The 25,835-nt window shown below is 39.9% G+C and overlaps 1 protein-coding gene across 1 annotated transcript in view; it reads right to left on the bottom strand.

Annotated features, from left to right (window-relative positions):
* Nucleotides 1–11,120: 11,120 nt before the first annotated feature.
* Nucleotides 11,121–25,835, bottom strand: part of Psmd1 (proteasome 26S subunit, non-ATPase 1) — a 90,212-nt gene continuing 75,497 nt past the window's right edge. The window contains exons 20-25 of the mRNA XM_005326442.5: nt 25,116–25,285; nt 22,062–22,154; nt 20,723–20,809; nt 19,802–19,948; nt 12,731–12,886; nt 11,121–11,337 (exon numbers count right to left, since the gene is read on the bottom strand). Coding sequence (XP_005326499.1) covers nt 12,740–12,886; nt 19,802–19,948; nt 20,723–20,809; nt 22,062–22,154; nt 25,116–25,285 — 644 coding nt within the window. The 3' untranslated portion in view covers nt 11,121–11,337; nt 12,731–12,739. The remainder of the gene's footprint in view (nt 11,338–12,730; nt 12,887–19,801; nt 19,949–20,722; nt 20,810–22,061; nt 22,155–25,115; nt 25,286–25,835) is intronic.

Below are 25,835 nucleotides of genomic sequence, written 5' to 3'. Positions count from 1 at the left end.
ATCAGACCTGGAGCCTGTGTCTGACTGCGGGCTTCCCGGGGCAGAGTGCCACGGAGCCCAGGTCCTGGGAGGGTGCTCAGCCCCATCTCTCTGCAGCTCTCCACACACTCTGCTACAGGAGGCTGTGAATGCCACCAGCCAGGGGATCCCATTCATTTTGTCTGTCTGCTCAGCCCTTTCATGGCCTTATAGGGTAGAGATTGAGGATGTGCAGGAGCCCAAGCCTGCTGGGAAGCACAGGTGGGGAGTCTAAGGCTCCCCAAGAAGAATGCCTGGCTGACCTGGGCAGTGAGTCTCCACCCTCCCAGTCTCCCCCTTTAATAACATGTTATGTAATATCCTCTTCCCTCTCCTAAAATGAAGTCCCTGCATAATATAACCTATTTGTCTGCATGAGTTAACAATGATTGCATGCTCCTGTAGTCCCAACTATTTGGGAGGCCGAGGCAGGAGGATCCCTTGAACCAAGGAATTCAAGGAAGAAATACAGATCCTATCTCTTACAAAAACTGAAGTAGAAAGAAGTAAAAGGAAACAATTTATAAATAAATAAATGTGCATATATGTGTGTGTGTGCGCACACACACACACACACACACACACACATATTCTCCCTTCCCATGTATAAACACTTAGATTGACTACACCAGAAGACCTAAAAGGAAGTCTCTATGTGTGGTCTTAGGCAGTCCGTCATGCAGACTGGCACAGGTGGGCAGTGGTTGTGGTGACACAGGAGTACAATCGGTGTGGTCACCTTTGATGTGAGTTATCAGAAGAATAAAAGCTCGTGGTAAAGTTCAAAACCAACCTAGGAGTTGGACGCAGTGGCACATGGCTGGCTGTCATCCCTGCTACCCAGGAGGCTGAGGAGGAAGGGCGAGGCCAGCCTAGGCGATTTAGCCAGGCCCCGTTCTCAAAATAAATAATACAAGGGGCCGGGAGGTAGCTCAGTGGTGGAACAACTCTAGGCTCAATCAAGAAGAAAAAGAAAAACCCAACACCAGATGGGCCTTGCCTCACCCACACACCACAGGAAGCCCAGCATGGAGGGCTCCCTCCCGAAACCCGAATACCCCACTGGTGTACACATGTCCTCCCAGGGGCATCGGGTTGCATTCTGGGAACCTGTGCTATAGGCTGTGGGAATTGAAAAGGAATTGACCCAAGTCCAGCCCAGGAGCTAATGAGCTGTGTGAGGAGAGGCCCAGGGTGTGGTAGAGACAAATAAGGCAGAGGTCCCGTCTCCTCCAGTGCAGAAGGCTCCAGAAGCTGTCTCCTTTCTATGCCCAGCGTCATCAGCAGTAGCCAGGCTCAATCCATATTCTTCCACTGATTCCTTGGACCTCCTCCTGAGCTCCAGCTTCATCCTTCTGAAGGACTAACTTGCTCCTTTCATGCCCCATGTCCCTGTTCCATGGTTCCACCCAGATGAGCCTGTGGGGCCCCATCTACAGACTTGCTGTCTCCCGGTTCCGGAGGCTGGAAGCACAGGCTCGAGGTGCCAGCAGGTCTGGTTTCTCCTGAGGCCTCTCTCCTTGGGCTGCAGGTGGCCGCCTTCTCACTGTGTCCTCACGTGGCTGTCTCAGCCTGTGCGCTGACTGTTCTAATCTCTTCTTATAAGGACACTAGTCAGATTGGATTAGGGCCCACGCAAATGGCCTCATTTTATATTAAGCCTATTTCCAAAAATAGTCACATTCTGAAGGTACTGAGGGTAAGACTTTAACAGATGAATTTAAGGGAAGGGCAATTCAGTCCATGTCACCGACAATAGCTCCCTCTTGAAGTGCTCCTTTGGCATCAAGTGCCAGAAATTCAACTCTGAGTACCTCATGTTTTGCTGCAGCAAAGAAGAGAAGCTATTTCTCAAGGAACTTCACAGTCTGGAGAGAAAGGCACAGCTGGATCAGGGCTTGGTGATCCACTAGGGATCTTAGCTCATCTTCCTCTGGCTTTGCACCCCATGTAGGTTCCACGTGGTGGAAGGAGCAGGTTTAGGCCACATCAGCAGTGGGAAAGAAAAAGAAAGAAAGAGGTTCCCAGACTTGGTCTTGTTAGCTGTGACTGATCTGGCCTGACCTGGTTGTGTGGTCTTCCCTGAACCAATCACTGCAGCCTGGTGACTGGCATCTGGGCTAAGCTAGGAGGTGGCCCACTCCCTTAAGGAGAAATGAAAGTACAGAGGTCGTTTCAGAAGGGATGCAAATGTCTGATGGACTGCAGTCACAGTTTGTGAGAAATAGAAAATCCAGCTGAGCGGCTGGGTCTACCTTAGTTGGTAGAACGCAAGTCCAGCAGGGCGCAGTGGCGCGCACCCGAAATCCCAGTGGCTTGGGAGGCTGAGACAGGAGAATCACAAGTTCAAAGCCAGCCTCCGCAACAGCAAGGTACTAGGCAATGAGACCCTGTCTCTAAATAAAATACAAAATAGGGCTGGGGATGTGACTCACTGGTGGTGGAGTGCCCCTGAGTTCAATTCCCAATACCTCCCCACCAAAAAAAAAGAAGGAAAGTCCAGCGGTCCATTTTTCAGAATATAGTATGTAGCCTTAAATGTAAAATGACTTGGGATATAAGAGAGGCAGCTGGAGGGAAGAGCAAGATGGCAAGTTACAAGCAGGCAACACTGAAGTGTAAAATTTACAGCCCCTCTGCAAACAGAAGGGGAGAAGGAAGGGGCCACCTGACCAACAGAGATAAACTGTGTAGGTGCCAAAAGGCACTCAATTCAGGGGGACTTTCCCTGCCATAAGAGAACAAAGGGAGATGGGGACAACTAAAGGCATATTTCTTTAAATAACCTGTAAATCAGTAAAACTTGGGCGAACCTGGTGCAGGGGCTCTTTCCCAGGAAACAGATTCAGGGCTCTGCAGGTGGAAGAAGATGCAAAATGCAGTTAGGAAGGAGACGTGCTCCATTCTGAGGTGGCCACAGCCTCCAGCTTTACCTTCAGCCCCGGGCAGTTCCATTTTGCCCATTTTGTCCCCATTAGCCCCCAAGTCTTTTCCATAGGCCCTTTTTAAATGCAGATCAAACAAAGAAGGCACACTGCCAACAGGCTGCTTCAGTTAATGTTTGTAACCTTGGGTCTCTCTGCTGAATCAGAGTGTTTCTGGCCTGGACTAACAGAACATAGCTGGCTCCCCGCCCTAGCTACACACTGAACACATCACATGGCCCACTGAAGTCTTGGTGAGGGAGCCATTTTGGGTGTGCCCCAACAGTGAAGTTTGGGAGGATTGTGTACCCCACAGTACTCAGCCGTGAGGATCTCAGGGAGGGATCTTGAACTCTAGGGGATAAAATGCTGGTTGTACCCCATCTGTGTGCCCCTGACTGCCAGGCACTCAATCTTGCAAGATTGCCATTAAAGTCAAGGCTGGCTTTTTGCTCTACCTGTGTCTCTTCATCCCCTCGTGGGGCCTGGGCAGGCGAGTGTGTTCCCCACGGTTTACTAGAGAACACGTGGCTGCATGGGGCTCTGATCCCCTAACGTGGTACAGAAGTGGGAGCCGGACTCAGTCGCCTGTGGACTGAATTTCCCACAGTGTGGTTTGGCCAGTTGACCTTCTGCTCCAAGCCAACGCCTTCCCATGTCCGTCAGTTAGAATTATTAGTCAGTATTGGCTCCACTGTGGAGCACGACTCTGTCTTGAACCAGTGACTTTAGAACATTGATAGACAGACAGACTGTGTGTTCCTGTTCAGGCTGCAGGAAGATATTTAAAGACTCGAAGCCCTAAGAAGATTAGGTTTAGGCCATCTCCTACTTATCTTCTTTCCTTTTTTTATTTTCATTTTTTTTTAGTTGTCAATGGATCTTTTTATTTATTTATATGTGGTGCTGAGAACCAAACCCTGTGCCTCACCCATGCTAGGCAAGCACTCTACCCCTGAGCCACGACCCTAGCCCCTACCTTCCTTATTGTTCCCACTAAAAAGAATGAAATAAATAAACCTCTATGCCACAAAACAAATGTAAGAAATTAGAACGTGTTCATTTTTTCCAAAAAAGAATATTTAATTACATATATATTGATCAAATTATTTTTGATCAAATTATTTTAAGAAAAAATGGAATTATTTTTCCTGGTCTCTGCTGTGCTGGCTGCAGCCTATAAGCTTTGCCTGTTATATTCTTCTGGCCCTCTGTCCTCTCTTGACCCTGGAGGGTGACCCTCTCTCTTCCCCCTGCTGCTGGCTGAGGTGTTACTGGGGACTAGACACAGTTCCCCATGGAGCACTGGTGAGAGGAATGGCTGAAGCACTTATGCCCAGGCCTCCATGGTGACGCACCTATGGCCAGGCCACCATGGGGCAAGCCTGAAGCCTGGAGAATGAAGGACCAGGACTGACACATGGCATCCATTCCTGGGAACTGTTTGCTAGAGGAGCAAGAAGCATCTCAAAAAATGGGCTGTTGCTGGAGTCGTACAAACCCAGAGTCCTTCCTGACAATGAACAGCAAGCGCCACAGCAAAGCATGCTGGAAGCCACCAGGCTTCTGTGTACTAGGACCTGTCCAAGGGTCCACAAGACAGTGTATCCACCTGGTGCCACTTACATCGCCCTTGGACACATCTGTCTTGCAAGGAGGGCTTTTGCTGGTGTCTGTTCTCCTCCATGCTGTGGGAGGGCCCAGGGGACCTCTTTCTTATCCTGGCAAGAAGATGTGGGTCTTCTAGAAGCAGCTTTGTGCAGCTTTGACTGTAGCAGAATCAACTGAGCGCCTGCTACACTTACTAGATCCCGAGTTGAACTCCACCTCTGCTGTATTGCTGGTTTAAGAAAGAAGCAAAACCAAAAGCAAAAGAAATAGGTTTTATAGTTAGACCTGGATTTGAATTCCAGTCCTGTAACTTTGCTTCGATGTCACTAACTGTAACTTGAGGATAGTCATACTTCCCTCACACTAGAATCTCAAGGACTAAAGATGGTGATGTGAGGAAGGTGCTGAACCCGTGCCTGGCACACAGGGGCTAAGTACATTTTGCCATCTGCGCATCCAATGAATGTTTACTGGATGTCCACAGTGAGCCAGGAACTGCTCTGGGCACTAGGAATAGGACAACCATCAAGATCAACCTCCTCATCCTTATTAAGTTCATGTGCTAATCAGGACAAAGACAATAAACAGATAAACGTCATATGCCAGGTGGTTGTGAGTTCTGTGGAGAAAAATCCGCCAGGGTCAGCGGCATCGCCAGACTCCTCTAAGCAGAACCAATCATTTCATCTGAAACCAACAGGCGTTACTGCTCAGGCACAGGGACTTTAAGGGGGTACTTTGGGCTTGCCTTTAAAGAGCTGATTAATGGACTGATTGGGAAACCAAAATCCTAGACACACAGGACAGCGCTGGAGAACACCGAGTTGCCTTGCAAATGATGTGTGATGTGTCCTTGGAAGAGACTTCTGGGGGTGGACAGTGAGGTGTGAGTCTCCCTACCAGGCCCCTAATCCAGGAACTGGGGAAGGGATTTACCTAGAGACCCATTACCTGTCCTTATTTTGAGGATGCTAGTTCAAACCCAGTATAAGCAAAAAGCCTAGGACACTTATAAAACTTCAATCTTTGGGACACGAATCAGGGTTTCTGAAATGATGGCACAAGGGTCGGAGGCTGTTCACACCTGGTCGTGGGAACGAGACTTGATGGGAAACACTTTATCTCTGACCTACTCTTTGCCAAGCCCCAGCTCTGAGTAATGCCCAAGAACTTTAATGGTAATTATCTTCCGGATGCAATTTTATTACAAATCACTAATTCACAGATTAGAACACTGAGTGCATGCACCAAAGGAACTGCCCAGATCTGTGCAAACAGATGGGAAATGCCCATTACCAATAGGCTATGCAGTAGAGGCCCCCAGGAGCTAGAAATAAGGCTTTCGTTAACACTCCCTTTCTGAAAAGGATATAGACTCAGGAGTGCAGAGAAGACACCAATTAAAAGAGAGCATGAACATAGAATGTGCAGAGAAATGGCTATTGGTGGGTCTGCTGACCCACTGAATCAAAGTCCCAGAGAATTCAAAGGCCAGAATCTAGATTAGTGGGAAGGTGAACTGGAAGCACAACTGTAAAAATGGCTCTCCATGTTGGACCCTGTCCATCCACTCAGTGTCTGAATGAGCATTAGACATGTCTTGAATGAGATGCAATGAATGCCTGCCTGAGCGCCGGGTTCTCTAACATGGCTACTGGAGGGTGGGTCTACCTCTTGGAACGGTTGTGAGGGATGAGTGGCAGCACATATGACGCTTAGCACAGTTGGCTGGCACACAGAAAACCTGTTACATTAGCTGTTATTTAATATTGTAATGACCTTGAGATGAACCCTGCTTCCTCTGTACAGATGAGGAAGCCAGTGAGGGGCAGGGTTGATATCTGAACCTCAGTCTGAAGCCAAAGTCCATGTTGTTCCCAATGCATGGTTTAGCTTGGAAGGGCCCACAGCCTTGACAGTAAAGGAACTTGAGCCCTCAGAGTTCCTTTCCACAGCTAAGGGCTGTGAAAGTGGAAGTATCTCATTTATGATGGATGTAAGGCTGGCAGGAAGTATTTGGGACAAAGCCACAAAAGCTTATTTGCCTAAACTCTTTTCTTTCATCATCTCAGGCTGGTATAGACCCAGAGACACCCTCTGTGCATGCAGAGAAAAGCCAGGGTTCTTCAAGAACAAAACCAACTGAAAATTAGTCCTTGGCAGATGCTTTTAGATACTGCAGAAAGAGTGAGGAGAGACATTTAGGCCCCTGGGGAAGGCAGCTCTGAGACAGGTGAATTAATCACCTTCTGTGCTCATGGACTCTTCAAGTTGTTTTGTTAGTGCTCAGTTGTGGTTCCCAATTACCATTCTCAAGAACACAGTCAGCATGAAGATGTGGGGGGCAGTTAGGTAGGTGAACAAGGCAATGAATGATAGGGTCTGAGGACAATGGGGGCCAATATTGGTTTCTTAGGAAGCAGAGTAAAGAACACAGTAAGGCCCTGGGGTACGAGGACAATGGGGGCCCAGAGTAAAGAACACAGTATGGTCCTGGTGGGAGAAACCAGGGAGGGTGTCTTAAAGGTTAAGTTTCTAAAAACAAAATCTCTACAGGCGGTCCGCTACCTACAATGGTTAGACCTAGAACTTTTCACTTTTCTGTTGGTGTGAAAGTGATACATGCTGCCTCCAGCCTGGGTGAGGGGTGATAGGGGATGAAGACAGACACACCTAGAGAGAAAGCTGGGACACGGTGGGACACTATCCTCTGATGGAGAAATAATGACCCAGAGCTAGTTCAGCATGTTTATTATACAGGTTAACAAAGGTTTTTTGTGGGAAAGTTTCAGTAAAGCAGACAGACTTGAAGGTTGCAATGAAACTTGCGAGACATCGAGGTTCTCTCTTTATGCCCAGAATTCTCTATCCATGGGAGTGGGTGCCTGAGCTCTGCGCCTTTGCACAGAGCCTCTGCAGGCCAGGCATCACCATAGCAACCAGGCCATCTTGACCTCCACCTTTGCACAGGAAGTTCCCAGCACAAAGGTAGCCTCGAGGCAACCAGAGACTCTGGTTCAAGTCATTACTCTCCACAGATACACAGTAGTGAAACTGTACTTTTTTTTTTTCTTTCCAGTACTGGGGATTCAATCCTGGGCCTTGCACATGCTAGGCAAGCGTACTCTACCACTGAGATACATCCCCAGACCCTATACTTTAAATTTAGAATTTGAATCTTTTCCTGGGTTAGCTATATGCTGTCTGATACTCTTGGACAATGCTGAACAGTAGCAGCGAGTCACAACTCCCAGTCAGCCATGAAGGGAAATAACGGATCCTCTGCTGTGTACTGTTGCTAAGCTACAATGTTTGATATGTTTGGAGTATTAAGTACATTTTGAACTTGTGATAGGTTTACCAGGATATAATTCCCACTGAGTAAGGAGCACCTTAGATTTGCCAGATCTAGATGGAAAAATGTTGGGAGTGAAAAGAGGAAGGTATTTCAGGCAATGGAATGTGCAAAGATTGAGAGAAAGAGAGCCTAGGTCTTTGGAGGAAGTGAAAGCAGTGCCCAGGGGAGAGAAGTGTGAAAAGACTGGAGGCCAGAAAAGCAAACAGTAGCTAAAGCCTTGGGCAGCCATGAACACACACTGAAGATTTTGGGCTTTATTCAACACTGAAGGATTGCATGCTTTTAAGCAGGAGACCAACATGATTTGCATTTCAGAAAGATCGATTTGGAGAGTGCAGTAGACAGAGTCTGGCAGCAGAGAGGAAGTGGCAGATGAACTGGAGAGACATGGGAGGGGTCAGGCACAGAGTCCAGAGTGAAACTAGGTTTTGGTGTGGGCAATTAGATGGATGACTTGACATTAGCTCAAATCAATAGAAGAGGCTGGATGTGGAGTGTGCAAAGTGCTGAATGTAGCCATCAAAAACTCAGAGGAAGAAAATGGGAGGAATGTGAATATTACGAGTCATCAGCGCAAAGATGGTGCCTGGATGTAGGATGGATGAGGTCACTTGAAGGAAGCAGACTGAGAAGAGGACAAAGACCAATTTCTGAAGAAGGCTAGTAGTTAAAGAGCAGTCAAAGGAAGTGGGACTGCCAAAGAATCAAAAAATCTCTGTATAATGAGATGATAAAATAAACACATTTATCCAATTAGGATAGGAAGAAAATTAGAGCAAGTCAGAGAAGCCAAGTTTTGTTTTTGAATGTCACTGGGGACTGAATTAAGGGATGCTCTACCACTGATCTACACTCAGCCCTTTTATTTTGATAGGGTCTTACCAAGTTGCCCCAGGCTGGCCTCAAACTTGCAATCCTCCTGTCTCAGTCTTTCAAGAAGCTATAGGCCTGTGCCATGGTGCCCAGCCCCAAGGAGAATATTTTAAAAAGGTAAGTCAGGCATGGTGTTGCACACCTGAAATCACAGCAACTCCAGAGGCTGAGGCAGGAAGGTCACAAGTCCAAGGCCAGATGAATGACTCTGCAAGACCATTTCAAATAAATAGGGGTTGGGGAGGTAGTTCAGCAACAGAGCCCCTCGTCTAGCATGTGCAAGGGTTCACTCCCCAGTACCAGGAGTGGGTGGGGAAGGCAGGAGTCCTTTTCCTGCAGACCACTATGAGAAAGACCAGACTCCAGGATTAGATCCAATTTAAGACACCAGTTTACTCCCACTGGTTTCAATGTTGTGCACCCCACTTACCTTCCACTCTGGAACTGAGCGCCACAAAGATACTACCCAGGCAGAGTTGCCTTCATTCTCCCTTCCATTTCTTTTATTAAATGTGTCTGTTCTAGGTCCTATCCTGTCTTCATATATGACTTTATTCCACCTGGCTCTATATCACTCTAGATTTCCTCGATCTTTGGTTAGCTTGCAGTGCTGTGCATTTCTAAGGAAATCTTCTAGTAGAAAAAAAATCCAATAGAAAAGCAGATACAGTTTCATCACAATCTGACCCAAATGGCCCTTTTACTTTATAGCTTACACTCTTTTTAAAAAAATTTTTTTTAGTTGTAGATGGACACAATCTTTATTTTCTTTCTCATTTTTTAATGTGGTGCTGAGGATTGAATCCAGTGCCTCACACATATTAGGCAAGCGCTGCACCACTGAGCCACAACCCCAGCCCCTAGCTTGCACTCTTTAAAGCTGTAACCTGAAGACTTAAATTCTGAGGAACTAGTGCTGACTACTCCCTGAAGTTCAATCTATTATTCTTTCTAAAAAGAATAAGAGATCGAAATAACAAAAAATGTTTTAACTTTGGCAGGAGGCCAGTGAAGGTATCACCCCTCCTAGTCTACTCAAGTTTGGACAGTGACATCTTTGTGAGGTTTCTGTTTTTTTGAATATTTTGTGTATTAAGGGAAATGTATGAGATAACTGTCTAAAATGCAAGCAATATTAAGGAGCTTGAACAGGAAGGACTCATCTAATGAGAGGCTAGGAAATGAGATAATCTCTTTTATAGAATCATCTGATATTGAGGAAACAAGGAATTTACGAAGGAGGGGACACAATGAAATTAACCAAGTGGTGCTATCCTTGGGGATCAATAACCTTTAGACCTAGACCTATCAAGAAGGCTGTGGCAGATGAATGCATTAGGGCTATCTATCCAGGGGTTTATTTCTCTTAAGAACAGTTGTTCATTGTTATGAATTTTTGTAAGAACAATAATTTTAATTTATACATTAAATAGTTGTAGGCTATGACTTCAATTAGGAAGTCAAAGAACCAAGGTAAGAACCACGTGTCATTCATGTAAAATTTTCAAAGTTACCTACTTTTAAAAATATGTAATTGAAGACCAAAACACAAAATAACAACACAAAAATACAAAACCTCTCAAGTTCAGCTCTTATTCAACTATGTCCTAAATAGATGTGAGAAATCCATTTCATGTGCTAGAAAATGAGATGAGTAACTGTCAGCCATGATGACCCTGCTTGCTTATTCTAAAACCCTAACACTCATGAAAGTCCTGATAATGTAGAAATTAAAATTATTGTACTTACAAAAATTCATTAAACTGCATATGCTTTAAATCTCTGTATTGTTTTAAAATTAAATTCAATAAAAAAACATGAAAAAAGTGGCTAAGGGATAAGGAAAAAAGTTACATTATCAGATCCTGTGGCTAAATGAAACAAAATCATCTCTACCTATTGCCCTTAACAAGATCAACAAAATATAAGCAAAGGCTGTTTTTCATAAGTTACTTCTCTTGGGTCATTAAAAGGTCTTCAATAAGTGAAAGCACTCCCCTCCATCCCATTAAAAATTGCAGAGAATTCTGGGGATGTTGAATATGGTTTAAGTTTTCCATGATTTCCAAATGGTTTAAAATGTATTTATTTCTTAAGGAGAAAAGATGAGTGAGTACAGGGAAAAAACATAGTATCGGAGTTACACACAAGCCTGAACTTTCTTAAATGGTTTATAACTCACGAACAGCTTGTTTTTCATCAATATAAAAATCATGGATACTCATCCTACCACATTAAGTATTAGCCTTTGGTTGTAGAATTCGCATTCCATGGTGGGTAATTAGATTTATTTTAAAACTTAGGCTGAAAACAAACCATCGAAAGTCTTGTCCATCTGGAGATTTTAATATATTTATTTGAAAACCAAGTTCTGTGAAAGAGCACACTAAATAGTCATACATCTTCTTTTCAACCAAAGACTTGGAGTCAAGGTTCTTCAGGTCAGCACAGAGGCAATGATACATGCAGTGAGTAACAGATCTCAGAAGAACTTCTGCATAGGCATTTCCAATATGAGCCTGGAGAGTCATCCTTGGATGAGCAAATGAGATCCTGGAAAGGGAAAGAGATGGTCGTAGAAGCTGGCATTATTTTTTATTTAAAAAGCCCCCAAACCTGCTTCTGCGATCCTAGTATGACAGTTTGTGCCAAGATACCAAGTTTTAAAATTCCTAACAGATGGAATATTCTTATCCTTTGAAAAAGTAAGAAAAATTCAATTTCCAGCTGTACACCTCAAAGCCATTTTGTAAGTACCAAAACACATCATCAGTAGGTATTACGAAAAGCTGAAAGGGGCTACCATAAGTCAACTCAATTCTGTGAAGGATCATAACATCCACACTGTCACATGGTAGATGGGTAAAGCTTAGCTGAAAGATAATTTTCAAAAGCAAGCTTAGGTGGCAGAGAAGTTAGTATAAATCTCTCTGTAATGCGTATTCTCCTGAGGCATGAATATTTTTCCATCTGTGGCAGAGTATTTGTTTAATATTAGAGATTTCTATAAAGTTTTCATTAATTGCTAGTCAATGTGTAACACTGACCATGCTAAATTTGCAACCAGACCTTCAAATGTACTTTTAAATTTTGTCATACTGTAATAAATGACACCCTGTTTCCTTAGAGTGGAATAAAAATAGCTTAGTGGAATTAGAGAAACCTGATTACATGTCATTCATATAGGTGTCTTCAAATGTATGTTGACTATTAAAAAGAAATGGAGGAATTCAGAGTGACAATTTCATGCAGGTTATTCCAATCTTCCAAATCAAAAGACCCGCTTCGACACTGTCAGAACACTGGTCACATTTTTCAGCTGGATAAAGCTCTGTGGTATTGTCTAATTGATACCAAAGTCCCTAAAAGTAGCAATTCTTATGTACACTAAATGTTTAATAGCTCCACTGAATAAACAAATATTAAAGTTTTAGTGCCAAAAGTACTGCCAAAAGAGTCAGAAAAGAATCAGGGAGAAGTCTACACCTGTGCTACTCAAAAGTGTGATCTATGGACCAATGTTGGCCCACAAATTATGACTGGTCCACAAGCAGCTTATACAGCATGTACACCAATGCCATCACTAAGCAAACTACACAGTTCAGCTGACTATTTTCAATAGTTTTTCTGGATAAAAGAAGTACTGAGTAGTTGCACATTCGGGAACAACCACTATATCTCCCTATGAACTTCTAAAAATAGTGTGCAGAGCAGCCACTTTGAATAACAGTGGTAGATTACTACAGAGTAGAGTCAAAGAAAAAGGGAGTTTGTGGTTTTGTATGCAGAAAGGGGCTGAAAAAGGGGTAAGTTTAATATTGTTTAGGTCAACAAGGACCAAGCACAAAAGAAGAGGAAGAAGTAAAACAACGTCCTTATACAAAACATTTTTAAAGTCTTAACAAAGAGGTTTCCCCTCATAAATATAATTTTGTTAAATGCTCACCTCTGGTTCTTAATCATCAATATATTCAAATGGCTCTGGGGGTTCTGGCTCTTGCTCCTCTTCTTCAATTTTCGGGCCATGTGCTGCCACAGGTTCTACTAGCTCTTCAATGTCTTCACTGGTGTCCTTCAGAATGATGATGCCTCCAATAGAGAGCTATAAGCACAGAGGAGTGAAGCAGCATAAGCTCCACTAATATTTCAAGATGCTCCATGGAGCTCTAACTTGGTAAGTGTACCTTAAACTACTTGGAACTATACTAGGATAAAGATCACTGTGACCTCTAAGGAGTACTGGTAAGTTTAGCGCAGTGTCTCTGGATGATATAACCCCTGCTGCTGCTCTATATGGATGCTGTATCCCAATTCAACAGCAGAACTTCCCAGCCACAGGGAAGTATGGCTACCAGTAGAACGCTTAATGTCCCAATATGTCATTCTAATGCCTTCCTAATCAAGACAGTGTTCTTCTAGGAATTGGAGCATCTGGAATCTACTTTGGGAACCAAGGAAGTACAACTGTGGCAAGCTACTTGGTCACTCTGGGACATGGGCTGGAAGATGGTTATCATCTGTCTTGCCATCTCCTATGTAGTAGAAACAGTCTGAAAAACATCAATTTCTAAATAAAAAATATTTATCATATCATAAAATATTATCAGTTTTGTAATAGCATCCCTATTATTTCATTTCTTTTATAGTCCCTTTGTATGTATTATATTCATTACCCCAAAATATGTTCATTTTACAAACATTAGAATATCCAGAGAAATAGCAAGTGAAACAGCAATCTTAAAATACTTAAAACTTCACCAGTCAGAGATAGGGTTTTGAAAAATTCTGTGGAATTACTTTTTAGTGCTATTAGAAATCTTCATAAAAATGCACAATTATTTTTAAAACAGCACTGAGAAGAGATTTAGTTTGTTTGCTTATGGAGCAGTAAGTACTTGTAAATATATGTAATGAATACTGAACTTTATGTTGGAAATTTCGCTTAATTTTTGAGTTTGTGGTTTTGTATGTAGAAAGGGGCTGAAAAAGGGGCAAGTTTTCTTTTGAGGTTAGAAAATATATTTTAAAAAAAATCACTTTCAATGACAAGGAAAACAAAAACAAAGAAACAAAACAAAAACAAAGAAACAAAAGAAAAAAAAAGAAAAGATAAGTGTTCTTGGACCAGTAGCATCATTATTACCTGGTAGCTTGCTAAATATGCAGAAAAAGTGGCCCCACTCTGGATGATCAGAATCAGTATTTTAACAAGATCCCCAGTTGATACTGAATACATTGAAGTTTGAGAAAGATCCTAGTTTAATCTACACTGTTGGTGAGATGGACACATTTTAGACAAAGAATCTATAAAAGAAAAGCTGAATTTTTCTCTAGCAATTCCAGAATGATGGAGAAAACAATACAAATACCACAGACATCTGAGAGTTTTCATGTGAATCTATAAAGCCCTATAATGCAAGCCAATGAAAAACCAGATGGGAAATAAAAAGAAAGGAGTCAGCAGCAGCAATTCTATTAAGCCTCTCTCAGTGTATTAGCAGAAGGTAAATCCAAACACCAAACTATTCACCCATCTCTTGTGTGCTAATCATATTCTATTTGCTTGCCTGTGTCAAAAGGAAATGGAAAGCTGCTCTCTGTAATTAAATTAGTCAACAGTGGCAGGGCACATCTGGAAAGAGCATATTCTACCAAAGGACATTACTGGGAAGGAAAAGCAGCATGAGCACATTAGTCTGATGATTCACATATGTATGAGCATCTCTGCAGTTGGACCTAATCTGATTTTCATTCATCAGGACTCTGCCCTGTCATGCTATAAAACTGTATGCCTTCATGAATCCCTAAACTATTTCCCTTCTCCCAAAACATTAATCTACAACTTTCTCCCTTAAAAAAAGTATTATTTTCTTGCCAGGCCCAGTGGCACATGCCTGTAATGCCAGCTACTCAGGCAGCTTACAAGTTCAAGGCCAGCACAGGCAACTTACTGAGAACCCTTCTCAAAATAAGATTTGAAAAAGGGCTAGGCTGTGGTGACAAACCTGCAATCCCAGCAGCTCAGGAGGCTGAGGCAGGCGGATCATAAGTTGAAGCTCAGCCTCAGCAATTTAGTGAGGCCCTAAGCAACTCAGCTCTAAATAAAATATAAAAAAAGGTTTGGGTGTGGCTCAGTGGTTAAGTGGCCCTGGATTCAATCCCTGACACCAAAAACAAGGTGCGGGTGTGTGTGTGTGTGTGTGTGTGTGTGTGTCTGTCTGTCTGTGTGTGTGTGTGTGTCTGTCTGTGTGTGTGTGTGTGTCTGTCTGGGATGTAGCTCAGGGGTACAGCACTTGCCTGGCCTGCTAGTACTACCAAAAAAAGATAAAAGTCTTTTTTTTTTTTTTTTTTCTTGAAAAGGATGCATTTTATGAAGACTCTGCCTTTATTTCCCAGGAACAATCAAAGTATATAACTACTGTTCTAATGCTCAATGGTCTAAAACTTTACTTGAATCTCCTAATGGACCAAATGGAGATATCTATTAAACAGGAAAAAATATCCATGTTCATAAGATGACTTCATATTTTGGGGAAATAATGTAGCCTCTAGGTTATTACAACTACTTCAGTCTTAACAGGAATGAAATATCCTCAAATCCTGCAATAAAATCAACATATAGAAAAACTATTTATAGCTCTACACTGTTTAGATTTATAAACACTCTGTATGTTGCTAAGAAAGTTCACCATCTTTAAACAGAAAATAAGATACTCTGTTCTCTGGGAACACTGATGACAACTGAAGACACAGGCCATGGAACACTTCCTGTTGCCAAGTTCTTCACCTTTGCTTTAAGATGCAAAGGGAGCAGAGCAGGAATGTTACCCAACTTTCCAATGAACCTCCTGAGAAGGTTCTGAACCTGTCACTGAGGGTGGGGGTGAGTCACTGGGTACCCCTTTCTTCACTGTACATTCACAGAGGTAGTCTTTTTCATTTTCAAACTGAGATATGATTCACACAACATAAAATTCATTTTTAAAGTGTTCATTCACAAATCTGCACAACCACATCCATGATCTAATTCAAGAACACCTACAACAATGTACAAGCAACCCTGTACTCATTAGCAGCCACCCTCCATTCTTTTCTAGACCCTGACAACAACATATTTCTCTCTACAGATCTGCCTATTCTGAATATTTCTTATAGAGCTACATCCCCAGCACCCAGTATGTTTTTCTTTTTTAATGGCTGAATAATATTCTAGTCATATATCACATTATTCATTCATAAGCTGATGAATTTTTTTACTACTATGAAAGTGCTGATACAAACATTATTGTATAGGTTTTTGTATAAGCATAGTTCTTTATTTCCTTGCATATGTGTGTGTGTGTGTATATATATATATAATATACATATATATTTATTTAATATATAATATTTAAATATTTTGTTTTAGTTGTAGTTGGACAAAATACCTTTATTTTTTTGAATTTTTATGTGGTGCCGAGGATCGAACTCAGTGCCCTGCACGTGCTAGGTGAGCACTTTACCAATGAGCCACAACCCCAGCCCCTCCTTGCATATTTTTTTTATTGGTGCACTAATAGAGTTTTCATTTCACCTAGGAATAGAACTGTTAGATCATATGGTAAGATTACTTTTACTTTTTGAGAAACTGCCCAGCTGTTTTCCACAGTGGATATAATAGTTAAAATTCCTATATCTCTGCAAACAATATAAATTCATTTTTAAAGTGTTCTAGTCTCAATGGTCTAAAACTTTACTTGAATCTCCTAATAGACAAATGGGTATGATGTCATTGTGGTTGAACCTAGGGCCTTGTGCATGTCATTATGGTTTTGTTTTGCATTTCCCTAACAACTAGTGATATTAAGCATCTTTTCACATGCTTATTGGTCACTTGAATCTTCTTTGGTGAATGCCTATTTAAATAATTTGCTCATTTGAAGCTGGGGTGCACAAATTCCCAACAAAAACCAAAAATTTCCCCGTTTATGACCTGAAAATACTTCCTCCTGTCTCACTGTCTTTTTACTTTCTTGCTGGGAACTCTGTAGCACAAAAGTTTTGAATTGAAGGGTTGAGGATGTAGATCAGTGGTAGTTTGCTTAACGTGTGCAAGGCTCTAGATTTATCCACAGGACCAAACACACACAGTTTTGTTTTTTTTAATATATATTTTTTAGTTGTAGATGGACACAATATCTTTATTTTTATCTTGTTTATTTTTTTCATGTGGTGCTGAGGATTAAACCCAGGGCCTTACGCATGCGAGGCAAGCGCTCTACCACTGAGCTACAACCTCAGCCCCAATACACACATTTTTAATTTGATAAAGTCAAATCCATCCTTTTTTCCTTTTTCTTTGGTTTGTTGCCTTAGATATGTACAGTCAATCATTGCTGATATAAAAATCCGAACTACTCTCAAAACTGACTGAGTAATACCACAAGTGGGAAACTTCATACTTAATCACATGTGATAGGTTGCAGTAAAAAGGCGGGAGTGCTAAAAATATTGTCAAAAATTACCTTTGCGCTATAAGTATAAGGTGCACATGAAAAAAAAAAAATTTTGTTTAGATTTGAGTCTCATCTCCAAGATATTTCATCATGTATATACAAATATTCCAAAATCCAAAACCCTCTGGTCCCAGGATTTTGGATAAGAGATATTCAACTTGTATCCTTTAAGAAAACAATGCCTAAAGTCATGAAAATCATTAGTCTTTTTTTTTCCCCTGAAAGTTTTATACTTTTAGCTCTTTGTTCCATTTAGTTAATTTTTATATATGATGTGAGGTAGGGGTTTGACTTCTTTCTTTCACAAGTGAGTAGAAAATTATTCCAGCATCACTTCTTGGGGGAAAAAACCCTTTCCTTATTGAATGATCTTATTACCCTTGTCAAAACAAATCAACCAACCCAGAGGGAAGGTTATTTGAGATCTTTTTCCTTTTTCTTTTTTGGTAGTAGGGATTAAACCCAAGGGCACTGAGCCATATCCCCAGACCTTTTTTAAATGTTTTGAGACAGGCAGGGCCTTGATAACTTGCTGAGGCTGGCCTGGAACTTGCTGTCCTCTTGCTTCAGCCTCCCCAGTGTCTGGGATTATAGGAACGCACCACCACACCTGGCTTCACATTTCTTTAAATTATAAAAACATTTTTTTTTTTCCTTTTGTGACAGGGTCTCACTGTGTTGCTCAGGCTAGCCTTTAACTCCTGGGTTTAAGTGATTTTCCTGCCTCAATCTCTTGAGTAGCTGGGAAAAATCTTTTATTCACTATATATTATTATTACTATTTTGGTCTCCCTTGAACTTGTCATCCTCTGTCCTCAGTCTCCCAAGCTGCTGGGATTACATCATGTCTGTTCCCTTGTTATTTTACTTTATATTTTTGAGTAATTTTCTTAAAGTCTCAGGATTATAATTACCATCTCTAGTATAACTAATGCTAATTTAACGTTCCCTCATTCCTTTGTGCTATTATAATGTATAATTACATTTTTACATATTGGGTACACATCACCACCAATTTAGTTATAATTATTGTTTTATGTAGAAGTCTTTTAAATCAAATAGGAGAAAAAAGAGAAAAACAAAAAATGCATATATACTATCTCTCTTTAAAAAAAAAAAAGTTTACTTGTTGATGGACCTTTATTTATCTACATGCAGTGCCTATTTAGTTACATTTACTAGTGTTCTGTTTTTTCACATGGATATAAGTTATTATCTAATTCCTTTAATACCAGCCCAAAGGTTCCCTTTATTCCTATAAGGATTGCCTACAACAAATTTTTTGTTCATCTGAGGAGATCTTAATTTCTCCTTAATTTCTGAAGGATAGTATTTTAGTACACAGAATTTTTGGCTGAGTCTTTTTCTTTCAGTATTTGAATATGTCATGCCAGGGTCTTCTGGTTGATATGGTTTCTAATGATAAATCATCTTCTGATCTTATTAAGGATTCTTTGTACATGATGAGTTGCTTCTCTCTTGCCGCTTTCAAGAGTCTATGGTTTTCAACAGTTTGGTTAGTATGTGTGTAGGTGTGGATTTCTTGAGTTTATTTCTTCAAATATTCCTCTACCCTTTTCTCCATCTTCTCTTTCCTTACTTCCAATTATGTGTTAGTATGGTTTATAGTGTTTCATAGGTCTCTGAGGCTCTGTTAATTTTGCTTTATCTTTTTTTTTATGGTCTTCAGGAGATAATCTCAATTGACCTATCTTTGAGTTTGTCATTCTTTTTTTTTTTAAATTTTTTTAGTTGTAGATGGACACAATATTATTTTTTTTAATGTGATGCCGAGGATTGAACCCAGTACCTCACACATGCTAGGCAAGTGGTCTATCACTGAGCCACAACCCCAGTCTGAGTCTGTCATTCTTTATGTTGCATACTCAATTCTGTTGAGCCTCTCTAGAAAATTTCTCATTATAGTTATTGAACTTCTTAATTCCAGAATTTCTATTTGGTTATTTTTATAATTTATAATTTTATATTATATTTTTATAATTTATAATTTTAATAATTTATAATTTCTATCTCTTCAATGATATTATTTGTAAAACATCATTCTTACATTTTCTTTGGTAGAGCACTTGCCTAGAATGTGTGAGGCACTAGGTTTGATTCTCAGCACTGCACATAAATAAACAAATAATTGTGTCCATCCCTAACTAAAAAAAAATATATATATATATATATATATATATATATATTTAAAAAAAATAACATAGCAACTCTCTAAGACAGATGTGTGGCTCTGTGATCTATGTTCCTAATTATTGTGCTGTATTAGGAACTTCTATGGCCTAAGTCTGTAGTAGAAGAGAGGAGGAATTTGTAGACTTACAGAGAGAGGAAAAAAATTACCCCCCAAATGTATATGAATGTTCTCTTTTGCTAAAAGGAAGTTTTGAGTACTATTGACCTTGCTGCAAGGTTTTGGAGATTTCTTTTTCTCTATCAATTTTTCATTGTTTTAGAGATAATATTCCACTGACTCCTCCAGCTAAGAGCCAGTGGTAACTTACTGGTTTGAAAGGCTGGTATCTGCAGGTCTCTGGCATGGTTAGGACTTTCAGCTGGGCAGGCATCACTCTCGCGGGGTTATCCAATAACTGGAAGTTTGGCTCAGGTTCTTTTTTTTTCTCTTTTTCTTCTTTTTTCTCTGCCTCATCCTAAGAGGGAAAGGGTGGAAAGCAGTTCAATAAAGGCTTACTTCTGTTCCACATCGCTGAATAATGTTTACTGAGTAACTATTAGGAGCAAAAGGTAGTGGTAGACATAATGAAAGTACAACTAAAATGATACCAAACTCACATGAGGGAGGGAGAAAACTCTGTTTGGGGATGAGAATGTTTATTTAACTTGGGTTTAAAGGATGAGAAGTTTTTTTTTTTAAAACAAACAGAAATCATAAAGAGAGAGTGCATTTATTTATTTATTTATTAGGTACCTGGGATTGATCTCAGGGGCACTCAACCATTGAGCCAAATCCCCAGTCATTTTTTGTATTTTATTTAGAGGCAGGGTCTCACTGAGTTGCTTAGTGCCTTGTTTCTGCTGAAGCTAGCTTTCAACTTATGATCCTCCTGCTCAGCCTCCCAAGCCACTGGGATTATAAGCATGCACCACCATGCTGTAATATGAGGGTCTATTTAAATATTATAATTGTTTCCCTGAAAGGGCCTTTTTGACTCCTACCAATATCTCATTTTCTGCTGAATAATCCTACTCTGTCCTTTAAAACCTTTTTTAATTGTCATTTTCTCTAGGAACTCCTTCTTTCCTGATTTGTATGCTTCTAAGTTTCCTAAAAATAGATAGTTTCTAGAGGCTTATAAGTATATATAATTCTATATGCTGGAAACAGGATGGTTATTTGAAAGAAGTTAAGAATAAGATAATAATGTTCAACTAAGGAAGAATCTGGACCACAGATGACCACTTACCACTTCCATTTTCTCCTCCTCCTTTTTTTCCTTTTCTTTTTCCTTCTTTTTAGCCTTGGCAGTGATAGATAATACAGCAGTGGAAACCTAGAGAAAGTGAACAGGGTAAATTGTTGTAATCTTACCAATATACAATCATGTAAGCCCAAAGAGAACTCAGTCCTATAATACTTTCCTGTTTCCTGGCAGTATGTATTATAAAGAACAAAATATCAGAGAATAAATGTGAAAAGCAAGCGGGACACTATTAGCATAATTTACTACGTTCATCACCAGGTGACTCTTTAGCTCTTGGAGGTGACGTCCAACATAACTTTATTTTTTTCTGATTCATATCCTGGATATGAATCCGTTGTTATTTATTTCTGAAAGCGATCTATATCTTTCTTGCTTTAAAAGGAAAACATAAAATTTCCTCTCTTCCAGTTTTGTTTCAGACCCAAAAAGAGGGGGTGGGAGGAGGTCTGAAGGAGCTGATGTAACAAAATGTTATTGCTAAAGGATATTCGTTACCTGTCACCCACAAATGTGCGAATTATATAATTACCCTACTTACTCACAGAATTTATGGCAAATAATCAACAACTGGCTAATATGGAAACATTAATCTGAAACAAAGAATGACTTTCCTATACATAAGATGTCATAAAAAGATAATTTTGCTCAATAAAACTTGACAGGCAAATGTAACGTATTTAGAGATTTATCAATGAGTGCAAACACCATCGGTAAGAATACAATTTGGTGGTATCTATTTTGAAAGGCAAATTAGCTAATATCTATATAAATAAATAACATGTGTTATTTTGATCAAACCATTTTGCATCTAAGATTCAAACCAATAGATTTACTTGCACAAGTATTATATGTGTAGTCTTTTATCCTAGCCTTATCTGTGTAGTGACAAATTATGAATAACCTTAAAAGGGCATCAAATAAAGAACTATAAAACAGGTGGCACATACATAAAAGCACTGCTCTAAAGCTTTGGGGAAAAAAATTAAATCTTTATACATTGAAAGCATTAAAGATATATTGTTGAAGTGAAAAAAATAATATGTAAAACTGCATTCAGAGAATGATTCCATTTGTTGTGTAAAAAAAGTTCTGAATGTGCACATAAATTTTCATAGAGATTCACAAGTTGTGACTATCTAGGACTTGGCTCTTGATGTGGGGCTTGATGATCAAGAGAAGGAAAGAGTTTTTACTTTATATTCTTGTGTAATTTAGACTTTAACATGTTATTTTAAAAACATAAGTCATTTAAAACAAACCCAACTGAAATATTCATGTCCTCTATAGGAACAAATGCTACTCAAAGGAACAAGGAACTCACCTTTTCTTTTTCTTTTTCTTTTGGTACTTCCAGAGGGGCAGGATATGCAAACGTGGATGGTTTACAGTTGGATTTATATTGAACTTTTGGCATCTGAAGGAAAAAAAAAGAACTTTTTGCTCCCTCCGTTAAAATAATCACTATTAAGATTTAAGTATTCTATGTTTTTAACAAGCATTCAGGTGCAAGGGACACCAGGAGTTTCCATATAAATTTCAATTACGGATCTAATCAATGTGGTCACCTCTCTCTGAAAGGTGTGTTTTCTTTCTGTAATTTAACATCCTATGTAATCTTTTTTTTTTTTTTTGTACTGGGAATTGAACCTAGGGGCACTTTACCACTGAGCTATGGTCTCCAGTCCTAAATTAGTTTTAAGGTGCTTTTACAGAATTATCTGCATTTTCCTTTACATTCCTGAAGCTCTGTGCCTTCTTTCCTGACATTCTGCCCTGCTTCAGTGGGTTAATTAACAGATCAGATGTTACTTCCTTTGTAAAGTGTGTCTACCACCAAACTTCATGCCACCAAACATTCATGTTCCCTTCTTGCACTGCACTGACAACTAACCCAAGTCTACAGACAGTTTCCACACCATATAATTATGGCTTATAAATCTACATGTGCCTAATGGCAAGTTAGCTATCTATTACCTACTGAGCAGATTGAAAGTTCTCTAGCCTACACTTTTCTCTATTACTTAATTTGTATCAATGGAAAATGGTAATGAGCACCTTGTTTACTAGGACAAGGAACCTTATCTTTTCCATTCTGCTTTCACTGTAAAGAATTAAAACAGAGGGCTGGGGATGTGGCTCAAGCGGTAGTGCGCTCGCCTGGCATGCGTGCAGCCCAGGTTTGATCCTCAGCACCACATACCAACAAAGATGTTGTGTCTGCCGATAACTAAAAAATAAAATATTAAAAAAAAAAAAAAAAAAGAATTAAAACAGAGCCAGGTGTGGTGGCAGAGGCCTGTAATCCCAATAACTCTAGAGGCTGAGACAGGAGAATCGCAGTGGGTTAACCTCATCAATTTAGCAAGACCCTATTTCAAAATAAAAAATAAAAAGGACTGGGAACCATAGCTCAGTGGTAAAGTGCCCCTAGGTTCAATACCCACTACAAAAAAAAAAAAAAAAAAAAAGACTACATAGAATATTAAATTACAGTGTTAAAAGTTAGGGATTGGGGAAACCAAATAATTCTTGTTTTGAGAAATAAAAATTTAAAATGTTTACAAACATAAGCACTTTTAGTACCAAAACACTCGATGAAGGATAACTGGCTATACAGCTATGCTGAAAAAAATCAATAAAATGAAATACTCAATCAGCCAATTTTTAGCCTAAAAAACTTTCCACTCTGAAAATTTAATGGAACATTTTAACAATAGTAATGACCAGATGTCATTGTTTAAAGGTTAAAAGCCCTTGACCTTTAAAGAAGAACAAGATGAATCATTAGGTCACAGGACTGAGAAAAGACCTAAACACCATTAGGAATATGATTAAAAATGTGATGACAAAGCATGAAGGACCTTAAGTCTTTGACCTGATTCATTTTGTCAGATTTCTGGATTCCTCGCTATTGGTTTTATTTTCTGCCACTACCAAAGGGACAGCCTCCTATTTTGCTTTTCCTTGTAGCATAATTCTTTCTTCCATCTGTCAGTCTAGTATCATATAACTCTGCAATGTGTACTTGTTTCCATCCTTCATTGCTTATTGATATTAAAAACTTAGTTTAGAGCTGGGTGTGGTGGCGCACGCCTGTAATCCCAGTGGTTCAGGGAGCTGAGGCAGGAGGACCAAGAATTCAAAGCCAGCCTCAGTAAGAGCAAAGCGCTAAGCAACTCAGTGACTCCCAGTCTCTAAATAAAATACAAAATAGGGCTGGGAATGTGGCTCAGTGGTTGAGTTTTCCTGAGTTCTATCCCTGGAACCACAAACAAACAAACAAAATTTAAAAAAGAATTTAAAAAAAGAAAAAATAAAATAAATTTTTAAAAGATTTAGTTTAGGTCCTTATTCTTCCTTACACAGGTTATTATGCAAGAGGTTTCCACTGATTCCAGAATGACCTTCCTTCCTTCCCCTTTCTCTTGCAGTAGTATAGATTGAACTCAAAGAGTTTTACACTTAAGGAAAGCACTCTATCACTGAGCTATGTCCCTAGCCCTCAGAAAGAGTTCTCTAAAATACAAACCTCATTTCATTTATCTATATAAAATCCTTCAACAGCGTCTGTAGCCTTTATTAAACCAATCACTCAGTGATCTATAAAGTCTCTTCCTAACTTTGTATTATGCCCCCTCTTAACATTTGATTATTTTATTATTTTATGTATGTATGTATGTTGCAGATGGACATGATACCTTTTTTAAATTTAACTTTATGTGGTGCTGAGACTCGAACCCAGGGTCTCACACATGCGAGACGAGTGCTCTACCACTGAGCCAAAGCCCCAGCCCCAACATTTGATTTTTATACCTCCTACTGACACACTCCACTTGATGCAGTGATGACTCAACTTGAAGGGAAGACATGCTACAGATGAAATGCTAACTCATCTTTAAAATTTCATGGGGAGGGAAAGAGAGAGAGAAGGGAAATTGCATGGTAAAGGAAGGAGACCCTCATTGTTATAAAAAATTAAGTATAAGAGGAAGTGAGGGGAAAGGGAAAAAAAAAACGAGAGAGAAATGAATTACAGTAGATGGGGTAGAGAGAGAAGATGGGAGGGGAGGGGGGATAGTAGAGGATAGGAAGGGCAGCAGAATACAATAGACACTAGTATGGCAGCATGTAAAAAAGTGGATGTGTAACTGATGTGATTCTGCAATCTGTATATGGGGTAAAAATGGGAGTTCATAATCTGCTTGAATCAAATGTATGAAATATGATATGTCAAGAGCTTTGTAATGTTTTGAACAACTAATAATAATAAAAAAAAATTAAAAAATTAAAAAAAATAAAATTTCATGGGAACCCTTATGAGTGGGTGGTGGATATGAACAGGATACACCATAAAGCTGAGGTTTCAAAAACATACCTTTAAGTCCTTGTTAAGGCCAATGACACAGGTAGGAGTATAAGCCAATGACAGGAAGTGTGAAAGAGGAAACCAGAACCAGAACTGGGTAAAGACAAGGACACCAACCACAGAAGGCATATGAGTGTGCCCAGTCCTGGACTGTAGAGAGATTGTGACATTATGACCACCTGCAGAAAAAAAGAGAGAAATCATGAATAGCAATCCAGCAGGGCAATAACAAAAACTTCAACAAATTACTTCTAACTATTGCACTAGGGAAACATCTGATTATTATACTTTAAGAGGACACAGGGCAAATCTAGAACTTCCTTCTCTACAGGCACATATATTATTTTTTATTTATTTTTTAGTTGTAGTTGGACACAATACCTTTATTTTATTTATTATTTTTATGTGGGGCTAGGATCGAACCCAGGGCCCTGTATGTTAGCCAGGTGCTCTATCATTGAATCACAACCCCAGCCCTACAGGCACATAGTTTTAAAAAGTAAACCTGAGGGGCTGGGTGGAAGACACACAAGTGGGAGAGTGTCAGTAGGAGTTGTAAAAATCAGTGGTAGGCTGCTCGCCTAGCACCTGTGAGGCACTGGATTCTATTCTCAGCACCACATTAAAAAATAAAATAAAATAAAGATATTGTGTCCATCTACAATTAAAAATATTAAAAAAAAAATAAGCCTGAGCTGAGTGTGGTGGCACACACTTATAATTCCAGCA

The sequence above is a fragment of the Ictidomys tridecemlineatus genome, chromosome 7 (assembly GCF_052094955.1).
Source record: "Ictidomys tridecemlineatus isolate mIctTri1 chromosome 7, mIctTri1.hap1, whole genome shotgun sequence".
In the NCBI taxonomy this organism is placed as follows: Eukaryota; Metazoa; Chordata; class Mammalia; order Rodentia; family Sciuridae; genus Ictidomys; species Ictidomys tridecemlineatus.
The sequence above is the reverse complement of the archived record's forward strand: the minus strand, read 5'-3'. Positions and strand labels throughout refer to the sequence as shown.